Genomic DNA, 13217 nt, shown 5'->3' with positions numbered 1-13217 from the left:
ACAGGTTTTCTTGCCATTGACTGTCAGTGGAATCTTCAGGACCTACCAATATCTACGGCATTTTACATGCTCACCTGTCCCTGCCGCAGTGGTTAATTTCAGTGGGACTGGAAGATCCCACCAACCAGAAGGGCTGGAAAATCCTGCCCGAATTTTACTACTTGTTCTTTTTTTCTTCAATGTTTCAACCTCCTTTCCTCCACCCTGCTCAAGACATTGCTTCTTTCTCTCCAGTGTTGCCTCTAAGTAGTCATTATTTATGTAGTAGTAGATTTTTCAACAAAATCAAGAATCCTGAACAAGTCTGATCTTTTCTTCACCTGTTAATCACACAAACACTTCAATAAGGGATCAGTGGATAACATGTAGGAGCAAGAACTATGTTGATTTTTTTCACTCTATTCCAAGACTACAGGGATGCAATATTGTAGTCTAAACAATATCCTGGCTGAGATCACTTACGTTGTGGAGATGCCGGTGTTGGACTGGGGTAAACACAGTAAGAAGTCCGACAACGCCAGGTTTAAGTCCAACCGATTTATTTGATAGTAAACTCGCAAGCTTTCGAGTTCCCCTCTTCACCTGACAAAGAGGGGAACCCCGAAAGCTTGTGAGCTTACTATCAAATAAATCGTTTGGACTTAAACCTAGTGTTGTCAGACTTCTTACTGAGATCACTTACCACAGCACAGTTTGTTGTAATATGCGTTTTGGTGATAGCAGCGTGCCATTACTTTAAGGGATGTATGTCACATAAAGTTCAGTCTCATTTCATTTCAACCTGGAGCAGAACATTGCAGACACAGCCCTGCTGCTGATGTCTTCAGACTTTCTGTCCATATGTATATATATTCATATGTGCCTAGAATTAATAAGTGAACCCACAAAATGTTTGTACAGTCCCTTATGAACAATTGGTACCTTTATATCATTATAATGCCCACAACACAATGCACCGCAGTGGTTCCTCCTAAATGACAGGATGGCACAGTAGAACAGTGGTTAGCATTGCTGCCTCTCAGTTTGAGGATGTAGGTTCAGTGACAGCATGCTCTCCCCCTTGTCTGTGTGGGTTTCTTCCAGGTGTTCCAATTTTCTCCCACAATGATGCGCAGGTTAGGTTGATTGGCTGTGCTAAATTGCCCCTTAGTGTCCCAAGATGGATAGCTTAGGGGAATCAGTGAGGTAAATATGTGGGGTTATGGGAATAGGGCCTGGGTAAGAGAGTCAGTGCAAACTTGATGTGTCAAATGACCACCTCCAGTACTGTAGGGATTCTCTGATTGTGTGAAATTATACAGCACTCAGCCTGGCAGTAACAACAAGCACAGATAAGACATAGTGAACCATCTTAGATTGCGCTACATTGCATGACGTGATCCTTGATGTTTTGGTCAGATTACTGCAGACTCACAGCATCGTAGTGGCAGTATGGTGACTGTGTAGGAAAGCCTTGAAGACATCAGCAGCAGCCCTGTGCCAGCTGTGTTCTGTTTCAGGTCGAAGTGAAATTGAGGCTGGATCACATGACACACTTCCTACAAAGTGACGGTGTTCTGCAATCCCCTAAAAGCTGTAAAATGCCTTTAAGAGATAGCAGCGTGCGTGTCACTTTAAAGCATATTATGTCACACTTTGGGGCTTTGTTGGTCTCAGCTTTTCCCAGGATAAACCTGGGAGCCGAAGGGGCAATTTTTAGAAAATTTCAGTGTTCAGCTTTGTAGTTCGTGCCTTCTCCCCCGCTTGGAAGTGATGCTGAGTTTATATCATCACCATCCTTACAGCTCAACAGTCACGATTCCACAGGCACAGCCTCCAAACAATCATGACTATTGCCTTTCAATAAGGAAGAAGGTATTTTGTATTCGAACTTAGTAATTTTACAGAAAATCCATTTGCATTGCCCTCAGTGTGCTATTTGTTTGTTGTTACTAAGCCCTGTTAGTTTTTCTCTGGTTGATCAAATGCTATCATATCTGATCTGCAGTTACTTGTTGGGAGATGAGTTGTCAGGTTTCTGTAGTTGTGATGTTTTCAGTTCAATGACTAAATGTCAAACATCCTACACTTTGGTTATGAAATATTGCAGATTGTTGAGTTGATGTTTTCTGTATGATTATACCTTCAGACAAGATTTACCGTGGACAAGTCTCTACGACTACTCTTGGCTACATTTAACAGCCTACGTGAAGACCTCGTCCATTTGCAAGACGACCTAAACGTATGTCCAAGGAGTTCCAAATATTCATTGTCTGAAATGCAATATTTATATTCTTGAATCTTAGCTTAGGTGCTTAAAAGCAGCTAAAATGATCAGTAGAACTTGTTAACCTGTTTATATCAAAATTAAAGTTTCCTTGTCTTTTGTAGTTTTTCATTTCAACTGTAAATATATTTGACTTAAACTTAACGAAGTATCAACCAAGAAAATAATCATTAAAAGATGTGTACTTTTGTCATATATGAATTGAATATTGAAGGAACTATAAAACTACCAATCTTTATAAATTCTCATAGGAAGAAATGTTTGCCTATCTGAAAGACAGAAGTGTGTTATATTTGACATTTAAATATTGTCCCCTCCCCCACCACTGCATTTCATTCTCATCTTTCCCACATCATCTGAGGACACTGATATGTAGTGGTTACTTCTGTACCTCACTCTTCATGGGTGATCTAAGGTCAGTAGAATCGGCAGGCTATTTGACTATGGAGCCATCACAACTAACCAAGGCCACCTGGTGTCAACAGGAAAGTACTTTCCAGAATAGATATCAGGATAGAGATGAACAATAGAAACCCTTGTGGTTTTCTCATTTCCCCGTATGCTCGTGCCATCAGCATAAACTAGGAGTTGAACCTATCTCAGATGATTTGTGCCACATTATAGGGATGATTTTAACCCTACATACATGGTCTGAACTCAATGGCTGGTATTTAATAATATATAGGTGACTTGCACATTGGCATCCCCCACAAATGCCAATCTTCTGTGTTAGCCTGTTTTTCTGAATGGGTAGCAAGGACACCCACCTGAAGTAGGGTTTTGCGGTAAATTAACATATGTGAGTTTGATGATGTTATCTGACTGGTGACAAGGGCAGGCAAGCAACTACAAAAGCCCAACAGTGCAGATGGAGACCATCTGGTCCACTGAGTTTGCACCGACTCTCTAAGAAAGCATCCCACCCAGACCCCATAACGCCGAACATCTGATATGGCTAATACACCTAACCAACATGTCTTTGGACACTAAGACACAATTTAGCATGGCTGATCCACCCAAGTCAGATGAGGCCCAAAAAGATAAGTTTTTTTTTTAGTACTTTTCCTTCCTGCACCAGGCACCGACTATTTCCCAGAAACTATCTGCTGCTGCTTTTCTTGTTACCGGCAACTATCCTGCTGACCGGCAAGCCCATGAGGCCTAGGTATTAAAATCTTTTGAGACTCTCATTGTTGAGTTTGGGGGTTTGATGCTCATTTTGCCTTCCACCCTACTCATGTTCCTATTATCATTTCTCTGTTGGAGAAAGACAGATGGGCATTGGGTTTAAATATCAATGAGCCAGATTGTTCTACATTTGGTTCATGACGGACGTTTCATTGAAGCAATTTGACTTCTATACTATGGAGTTGAATCTGTAAACTGGAGATACAGGAAGCTAATTTGAGTTTAATATCTGTAGTTTAGATCTTTCAGCAGCATCTTTAAAAAATTACTCCTGGTCTAAATATATACTATAAATGTAATTTTTAATTTAAAGGAATTGTGAAGTTCTTGGGAAGAAACAGTAAGACTCATAATCAGAACTAAACTGCTGTTAAAGATAGGTGCCATTATTCTCCTTTTAGACTCCCTCTGTTGGTATATGTGTTTGGTGATCTTTGTGGACAAAATGTAGAATGTGATTCTCAGTAAACTGCAGGGACGTTTGCCTTTTTGTTTCCACAGAGACTGGCAACAGACAAGGAAATGCTGGAAAGAGATTTGGGTTTTAAATCTCAGCAAGTGACAGAATATTTACAGCTCTTGGAGTCTGTACGAGAGAACAACCGACAGCTGCAGGTAGAGCAGTAGCGTAGTTATTATGACTTTTGCACTTGTTTCTGGTGGTAATAACCAAACTGGAGGATGCTGGTGACTAATCAGAAATCTTCCCATTAGAGGATTCACCTTCATCAGCTCTAACTCATTCCCTTTTTACATTCTACTCAGCTTACTTCTTTCTGAACTCTTTGAAATCTTGTGGTATTCGATGAGCCAGGCATGACATGTATCATATTCATCACATTTCATACAACTTTCTAAAATACAGTGTATTTTAGAAAATTGTTGTTATAAGGTGGAACTCAGCCAGACTAAGCAGTATTATCTCCTGCTAACGATATTCATTTTAGTGGAGTATTACGCAAATGTTTTGGTATATCTTGATCAATTACTGCTTGTGAAATCATGTACAATAGTGCCAATTCAATTTCATAGATGTAGCATATGTTATTGATGTCCATACAAGTAAAAAAAAATAGGAAATAAGCACCATCAGGATTGAATCAGACTGAGAGATACTGGTCCCACAAAATCGTCAACATTTACTTTACAATTTACCAAAGGCATTGACCTACAGAAATAGCAGGACAGCCAAATTTCATACAAGTATGCTGACACACTTGTTACTAATATTGCACAATATAATTTTAATCCTGTGGTAATTACTTTCTTAATGTCAATTTTTTTCTGGCGGGACATTAGTAAGAAGCATCATATTTGGAAGAATCTGCTAGGGGTGTGTTTCTAGCAGTTTACAATTTGTGGCTCATAGAACCTCTCAATCATTGTATCCTTGCTGACTTGCAATATGCCACCTATTCATTCTGTATAACGAGAGGCAGAATGGCAATATTAGCTGGAAAATATAGTCTGTTATGAGGGTTAAAAAAAAGGTCGGCAAATCCTTTGCTTTCTCCTGCATCTCTACCACCAAACATCATTTCCAGCAACCAGTGTCTTTCTTTAGTTGATATCTCATTATCAGCTCATCTGGCAGTCAGTAAATGAACTCAACTGTGAGAAATCACTTACTTATTTTCTTCTTTTGGTGAAGAGAATGCTGAACACTTACTGTAGTGTTTTTACATTAACAATCAAGCCAATCATTTTCTTGTGAAAACTGCAGCTGCTTTAATATTTTTATTAATATTATTATGCAATCTATATTTTAATCATTTGTGTAAATGTTTGGTAAGTTAGCATGTTGTGAGAAGGTGTAAGAGGGGGAGGTAGATGGGATCAGAATAGTCATGTTCTCAATATGTCTGTTTCTGGGGTTTTTGTTTAGAACACCATTAAAGAAAACGGTTCAGCTAACCGATCACTTGAGGATTTGATCTTAACTCTGAGGAACTCCGAGGCAGATAAGGAGTTCCGTGTGAAGGAGTTGGAATACAGCAAGCGTGCTCTAGAACAAGAAAATGAGACACTCCGGCAACAGGTAAGAAATAGTCCCTATACCATCCACATAATCGAGTATTTAATTATTTTTTCAGGTGTAACTGAGAGAATGAAACCTATTCCACATACACGGGGCTGGATTCTGTTTGGCAGGGCGAAAGAGGCAGGACAGAGAGTTGAGTGATCCACACACTTCTCCCTTCATGGTCTCAGCACAACACATCATATGGTTGGGTGGGGGTGTTTGGCATCGAATTGGGTGTCCAGGCTGGGATGCCATGTAGGAGGGGGGTTATGCCGCGAGCAGTAAATTGGTCACAGTGACCAATTTAAAGGCCCCCTGTCCCACCTCAATCTTTCCTCATAACGTCTGGCTCAAATCAGCAAATAAATAGTCAAAAAACATACAAACGCTGCAACCTTTGCTGTCAGACTCTTTTGCTAGATAATAGAATCAGAGAATCCCTATGGCACAGAGGAGGCTATTCAACCCATCAAGTTTGCACTGACTCTCTGACAGAGCATCTTATCCAGCCCACCAACCCCCATCCCCATAACCCTGTGCATTTACCCCTGAACGTATCCATTTTGAGACAATGAGGGGCAATTTAGCATGGCCAGTTCACCTAACCAGCACATCTTTGGACTGATGCAATCTGTTGGAAGGCCTTACTTCTGCCTGTGTGCTACCTGTAGGAAAGCACTCCCAAACCTGTTTCTACCTGACAAGAAAAATGGAGTGAGCAGTGGAAAATTGCACACAATTGGCTGTTTAAAGAGCTCAATAATTTGTTAATTGGTTATATCAAATTGGTTTCCGATTTTTCACGTCCACACGTTCTCTGTAATTTTGGAGACTGGCATGATGTCGTATTGCTGACCCGACATAATCACACCATATACTTATGTACACGCGGCAGTCTGCTCTCAAAAAATTCAGTCCCTGGAAGTCTGTTTACTTTTTTGATCATTGCCTTAATGTACGCTTGTTCTGTCCAGGTGACAAGGGTCTATGTTTTAATTTTTGCTAAATTTTAGCATTAGAATTTAAAATGTATATAGTTATTTCTCTTTCCTCTTTTACAGCAATGTCCACAGTAAAATGACAGCTGAGGAAACTAGTAACCTAAAATACCCTCCCCAGGAGTGAGATCACTGTTAAAGGAGCTGTAGTCATTTTTCTTGGCAATGTACAGCTCACTATTTATAGTTTGTTCATAGAATCCTACAGTGCAGAAGGAGGCCATTTGGCCCATCAAGTCTGCACCAACCACAATCCCATCCAGGCCTATTCTCAAACTCCACGCGCTTACCTTAGCTAGTCTCCCTGACACTAAAATACGGTTAATTTGAGGAAATTCTCTCAACACAATTTCCTTCCTAAATGTCCATTCACCTACTTCAATTCAGAGAAACATCCATTTGTGACAGAATATATTACAGTAATCTGGATTCAAAATATTTGAATAGTCTTGTTCCAGTGCATGTTGATCACTTCCTAAACTTGTAAACATGTTTGAATGCAGTGTGGTACTGTGCCAATAACAATCTTTGTGTACAAAGATTTCTGAAATGTTCGGACCATTGTTACAATTCCAATAATGGGGTGGCACAGTGGTTAGCACTGCTGCCTCTCAGCGCCACGGACCCAGTTTCCACTCCAATCTTGGAATCTGGAGTTTGCACATTCTCCCCATGTCTGTGTGAGTTTCATCTGGGTGCTCTGGTTTCCTCCCACTGTCTAAAGATACGCGAATTAAGCATATTGGCCATGCTAAATTGCTTCTTCAAATCTCAAGATGTGTAGTAAGTGAATTAACGGGGCAAATATGTGGGGTTTTGTGGAAGGGATGGGCCTGGGTAATATGCTCTGTCAGAGAATCAGTACAGACTCAATGGACTAAATGGCCACCTCTTGCACTGTAAGTTCTCTATGATTCTATGAACTGGATAGGAAGATCCCGGCTCAAACGATTGTAACTTTAACTTTTTTATATATAAAATATGGGGGAACAGAGCCACAGGACCACTAATTGGTTTCAACCATATTTTCCAACTGACACTTTGAAACAACACTTTTGCTCCACTTTTAAGAATCCGGTCCTGGATTTTATACCAGCCCCTTAAGGATTTCTTCGTATTGACTGCTGTACAAACTGTTCAGTTAATTTAACTCTCGATTTCCAGACTCTAATTAAAATTGCATCAAATGTTTCGTTTAGCTCTGAAGCCTGCTGTCTAACTTTAAACCTAGTTACTGCAATTGTTTCTTTAACTCAGAGTGCTCTTCCTTGAATTTTTCTGAACAATGACTTGGCTTCTGATCTTTTAACTTCACTCATCTTAAGAAATTCTTTCTGCCCCAATTCACTGGTTATAGAGTCATAGGGTTTGCAGCATGGAATCTGGCGCTTTTGGCCCAACTTATCCATACTGCCCTTTGTTTCATCCACTAAGCTAGTCCCAATTGCCTGCATTTGGCCCATATCCCATTATACTCATCTTACCATGTAACTGTCTAAATGCTTTTTAAAAGACAAAATTGTACCTGCCTTTACTGCTACCTCTGGCAGCTCGTTCCAGATACCTATCACCCTCTGTGTGAAAAAATTGCTGCTCTGAACTCTCTTGTATTTCTGTCCTCTCACCTTAAGGCTATGCCGTCTAGTTTTCAACTTTCGTACATTTGGGAAAAGATGTTGACCGTCTAGCTCATCTGTGCTCTTCATTATTTTATAGACCTCTATAAGATCACTCCTCAGCCTCCTACGCTCCAGAGGAGTAAGTCTCAGTCTATCTAGCCTCTGCTTATAACTCAAACCATCAAGTCCCAGTAGCATCCTGGTAAATATCTTCTGCACTCTTTCTAGTTTAATATCCTTTCAATAACAGGGTGACCAGAACTATACACAGTATTCCAATGGCCTTACCAATGTCTTGTACAACTTCAACAAGACGTTCCAACTCCTGTATTCAATGTTCTGACCAATTAAACCAAGCATGCCGAATACCACCTTCACCACTCTGTCCACCTGTGACTCCACTTTCAAGGAGCTATGAACTTGTACCCTATATCACTCTGTTCTGTAACTCTCCCCAACGCTCCTACCATTAACTGAGTAAGTCCTGCTCTGGTTCGATCAACCAAAACACATCATCTCGCATTTATCTAAATTAAACTCCATCTGCCATTCATCAGTCCAGTGGCCCAATTGATCAAGATTCTGTTGCAATCCTAGATAACCTTCTTCCCTGTCCATTATGCCACCAATCTTGGTGTCATCTGCAAACTTACTAACCATGCCTCCTAAATTCTCATCCAAATCATTATGATTAAACTTTCAATATTCAATGGTATCTTAACCCCACTGAAAATATGACCTTTAGTGGTGCATTTAATATGCTGTCACATCAAATCCATGAAATACGTATCAACGTGAAACACCTTCACAACAGGCGCTCAGGCAAGTGACGTTAATCATTTGCCTATGCAGTAGTTAGCACTGCTGCCTCTCAGCTCCAGGGACCTGGGTTTGATAGCCGGCTTGGGTCACTGTCTGTGCGGAGTCTGCACATTCTGCCCAAATCTGTGTGGATTTCTTTCTGGTGCACCAGTTTCCTTCCACAGCCCAAAAGATGTGCTGGTTAGATGCATTGGCTGTGCTAAATTCTCCCTCAGTGTACCCGAACAGATGTCGGGATGTGGCGAATAGGAAATTTTCACAATAACTTCATTGCGGTGTTAATGTAAGCCTATTTGTGACATTAATAAATTAACTTTAAAACTTAAACTGTTTCATTATTAAAAATCATGATCTCTTTTGACAACAGAACCACCTCTGAGATATTAGTTCTGTATCAGGAAATGGATATCGCAGATTACCTTCAGTGGGCTATCTTCTTCATGACGACAAACCTAGTCTCGGTGACTATTTTGAAGATTGATGTTAATTTTTCTACCCTTTGTGGGTTATAGCTCCTCTCAGTTGCACATATTTTGCACCATGTTTGTCACATGCTGCACAGTGGACCTACCTGAAATAAGTTGATCTTTCTCTACACCCTAGCTATGACTGTAACACTGCACTCTACACGCTGTCCTTTCTTTCTCTATGAACGGTCTGCTCTTGTCAGTATAGCATTGCAAGAAACAATACTTTTCACTGTAGGCTAATGCACGTGAGAATAATAAATCAAATCAAATAATGTTCATAGCCACTGCCGATATTGGCTGGAAAGCATGTTGAGGGTAGGAATCCTCTAGGTTTAGTTTGTCATTTCTTAGCAGTGATACAAATCTGCTCATTGTTTGAAGATAGTAGATTTATTGGTAGTGTGCAGGAAAGTGTCACTGCTTTCACAGAAATGTAGCACAGCCCAAAGCCATACTATCAGTGGAGATGATGGAGCTCATCATTTCCACCATCAAAGAGATTTTTATTACCTCAAAATACTTCCTATTTGGCCTTGGGGCTTATAATCCTTGTTATTATTGTCTCTAACTACACCTTGTTTTCTTAAAAAAAGTAATATTCACACTTTGAAAGCTAATCTGAAACTAATGATTAAAATAAACTAATACTGACAGTTAACTCTGGCATTCATTAATGAAATACTATCCCAGTTTGTAACTTCAAATAAAATTAATTGCCTCAGTTAAAAATCATCACAGCAGCCTGTTATGTAACCATAGTGCTTACAAAATGGCAAGATGCATTGTTCTCCATTGTAAATTTTATGTACCTAAGACGTTTGATTTTATCTGATTTTTGTTTTGGTGGAGAAACATACTAGCATAGACGTTCTGGCTAAGATGTGGTGTAATCATAAATTGCAGGCAATGAGTACAAAGTTCCCCAGAAGAGAGTCCTTTTGACTTTTACTACCATGTAAAAATGGGCAATAGCAACTCATCTGTCTGCTTCAAATCCTGATGCTCCTCTTCCTGGTTTGAGGTTTATTTATTAGTGTCACGAGTAGGCTTACATCAACATTACAATGAAGTTACTATGAAAATCCCCTGGTTGCCACACTCCATTGCCTGCTTGGGTACGCAGAGAGAATTTAGTATGGCCAATACACCTAACCTGCATATCTTTGGAGTGTGAGAGGAAACCGGAGCACCCGGAGGAAAATCATGCAGACACAGGGACAACATGCAAACTTCACACGGGCAGTGATCCAAGGCTGAACTCCAGTGCAGCTTTGGACGTAGTCAGACAGATGACTCATAGTAAGATAGGAAAATTGCAGGTCTGCTGAACTTTGAAGAGATGTGGATGGGTAAACACAGATGAAAAAAAGCATCTATGTGCGTGCGTCTGGTGGGTGGGGGGAGGTGGGGATGGAACTGGTCCTTACAAAATTTGGACAAACTCAGAATGCACTGCAGCAATTGCCGGTCTTTATTAAGGCTGAAGGGGAAGAATGGAAATCACTAGCAAAACTGAAATGAAAATAAACCTAATGTGATTAATTGACATGGAGTCCACAGAGTTGCGGAAATCATAGCATCCCTACAGTGCAGAAGGAGGCCATTTGGCCCATTGAGCCTGCACCGACAACAATCCCACCCAATCCCTATCTCTGTAACCTCATGTATTTGCCCGCTAATTGCCCTAACCTACACATCTTGGGCAATTGGGAGAATTTAGCATTGCCAATCTTCCTAACCTGCACATCTTTGGAATGTGGGAGGAAACTGGAGCACCCAGAGGAAACCCACACAGACCCAGGAAGAACATGCAGACTCCACACAGACTGTGACTCATGCCAGGAATCAAACCAGGGTCCCTGGTGCTGTGAGGCAGCAGTGCTAACCACTGTGCTAAATCATTCCATTACATGTGTACACAAACAGTCCACAGATTTCCCTGTGGCAATGTTCCCACTCTAATTAATTGATGTAACATGTGCAAAGTGTCATGTGAAAGAATACAACCTGGTTGATTCAAATGTTTAATTCTTAATGATTGAATTTTGTTGAATTGGCCTGGACAGTCCAGTCTGAAATCTGTTGCTTTACACTGACTATAATATCTTATGTTTACAGCTCACCAAGAGCCCATCAAGTAAATCAGTCACCTCGATATTTAGTACAGACATCTCAAATAATTACTATGAAATGGTCAACAAGTTGCGCGAAGAAAAGGACAAGGAGATTGATTATTTGAGGGTATGTAAATTCATTTTCTTGCTGCCAATGTTTTCAATTCAAGATCATCACTTTTTAAAGCCCAGTTGGAAATCATTGAATGGTAAAATGCAGAAGGGGGCCAGTTGGCTCATCATACCTGTTCATGCTCTTTCAAAAAGCTGCTAATTAGTTCCAATTCCCTGCGCTTTTGTCATAACCCTCCATTTATTCCTTTTCAAGAATATGTGCAATTGGGTTTTGGAAGTTACCATAGAATCTGCCACTACCAAAAGTAAAGTTTATTTATTAGTCACAACTGAGGCTTACATTAACACTGCAATGAAGTTACTGTGAAATTCCCCTAGTCACCACACTCTGACACCTGTTCAGATCAATAAACCTAACCAGCATGTCTTTCAGAATATGGGGAGAAACTGGAGCACCCAGAGGAAACCCATGCAGACACGGGGAGAATGTGCAAACTCCACACAGACAGTGACCCAAACCGGAATCAAACCCGGGTCCCTGATGCTGTGAAGCAGCAGTGCTAACCACTGTGCTACACTTTCAGGTAGTGCATTCCCACTCACAACAAAATATGTTGATATTGGTTTTGTTTTTCAGTTACAGAATTTGTAGGCTGATTAAAATGACTCACTCTTATTGGCCGATTAACTTACAATTAACATAAAAAGTTCCAAGAAAATAAGATTTCCTGGGTATTTGAGCCCTGTAAAAACAGATGCAGATAATATTACTTGCAGAAATGAGGAAGTGGCAGTCTTGTTGTATCATGATTTTTGATGGTCCAAAAGATCATAAAATGTAACAACAGAAGTAGGCCATTTGGCCTATTGTGTCTGCTTCTCCATTCAATTAGATCATGACTTATATTTTAGCTCCACTTTCCCACCTTATCCCCTTGTCGAATGATTCCCTTACTGATTAAGTATCTATCTCAGCCTTGAACTTACTTAACGACTTAGCCTCTAGAGCCATCAGCAGTAAATACCTCCATAGGTTCGCTACCCTCTGAAAGAAGAATTTCCTCCATTTGTGTCTTAAATGGGCAATACCTTATTCTGGGATTATGCCCTCTGGTCCTACACTCTCCGACAAGGGGAAACAACCTCTCAGCATCTATCCTGTCAAGCTTTGAGAACCCTACATTTCTCAAAAAGATCACCTCTCATTCTTCTAAACTATAATGAATACAAACCCAACCAACTCAACATCTCCTCATAAGAAACTCAGTCCGTACCCGAGATCAATCTGGTGAGCCTTTTCTGGACACCCTCTATCTTTCCTTAGTCGAGGGGACCAAAACTATTCACAGTATTCCAGCTGTGATCTAATTAGTGCCATTAGTAAGATTTCATTATTTTTATATTCCATTCCCTTTTGCAATAAAGACCAATATTCAATTCCTTCCCTATTACCTGCTGACCTTGCTTGCTAGCTTTTTGTGATTTGTGTATGAGGATCCCCAATCCTCTTATGCTGCAGTTTTCTGCAGTCTTTTTCCATTTGAATAATATTCAACCCCTTTATTCATCCTTTATTCAGAGAGCATGGGGGGATCCTCCCAGCCTTCTGTGCTACTCTAATGGCAATTTTAAATTTACTTTT

At 40.3% G+C, this 13217-nt stretch overlaps 1 protein-coding gene across 1 annotated transcript in view; it reads left to right on the top strand.

Annotated features, from left to right (window-relative positions):
• pof1b (POF1B actin binding protein) overlaps positions 1-13217 on the top strand; it is a 92500-nt gene that overhangs the window by 66506 nt on the left and 12777 nt on the right. The window contains exons 9-12 of the mRNA XM_080187707.1: positions 2129-2221; positions 3956-4069; positions 5340-5492; positions 11505-11627. Of these exons, the coding sequence (XP_080043833.1) occupies positions 2129-2221; positions 3956-4069; positions 5340-5492; positions 11505-11627 (483 nt within the window). The remainder of the gene's footprint in view (positions 1-2128; positions 2222-3955; positions 4070-5339; positions 5493-11504; positions 11628-13217) is intronic.

This window comes from Carcharhinus amblyrhynchos, chromosome 4 (assembly GCF_965287045.1).
Source record: "Carcharhinus amblyrhynchos chromosome 4, sCarAmb.v2.hapA, whole genome shotgun sequence".
Taxonomy (NCBI): Eukaryota; Metazoa; Chordata; class Chondrichthyes; order Carcharhiniformes; family Carcharhinidae; genus Carcharhinus; species Carcharhinus amblyrhynchos.
Note: the sequence above shows the minus strand (reverse complement) of the source record. Positions and strands in the feature narration are given on the sequence as shown.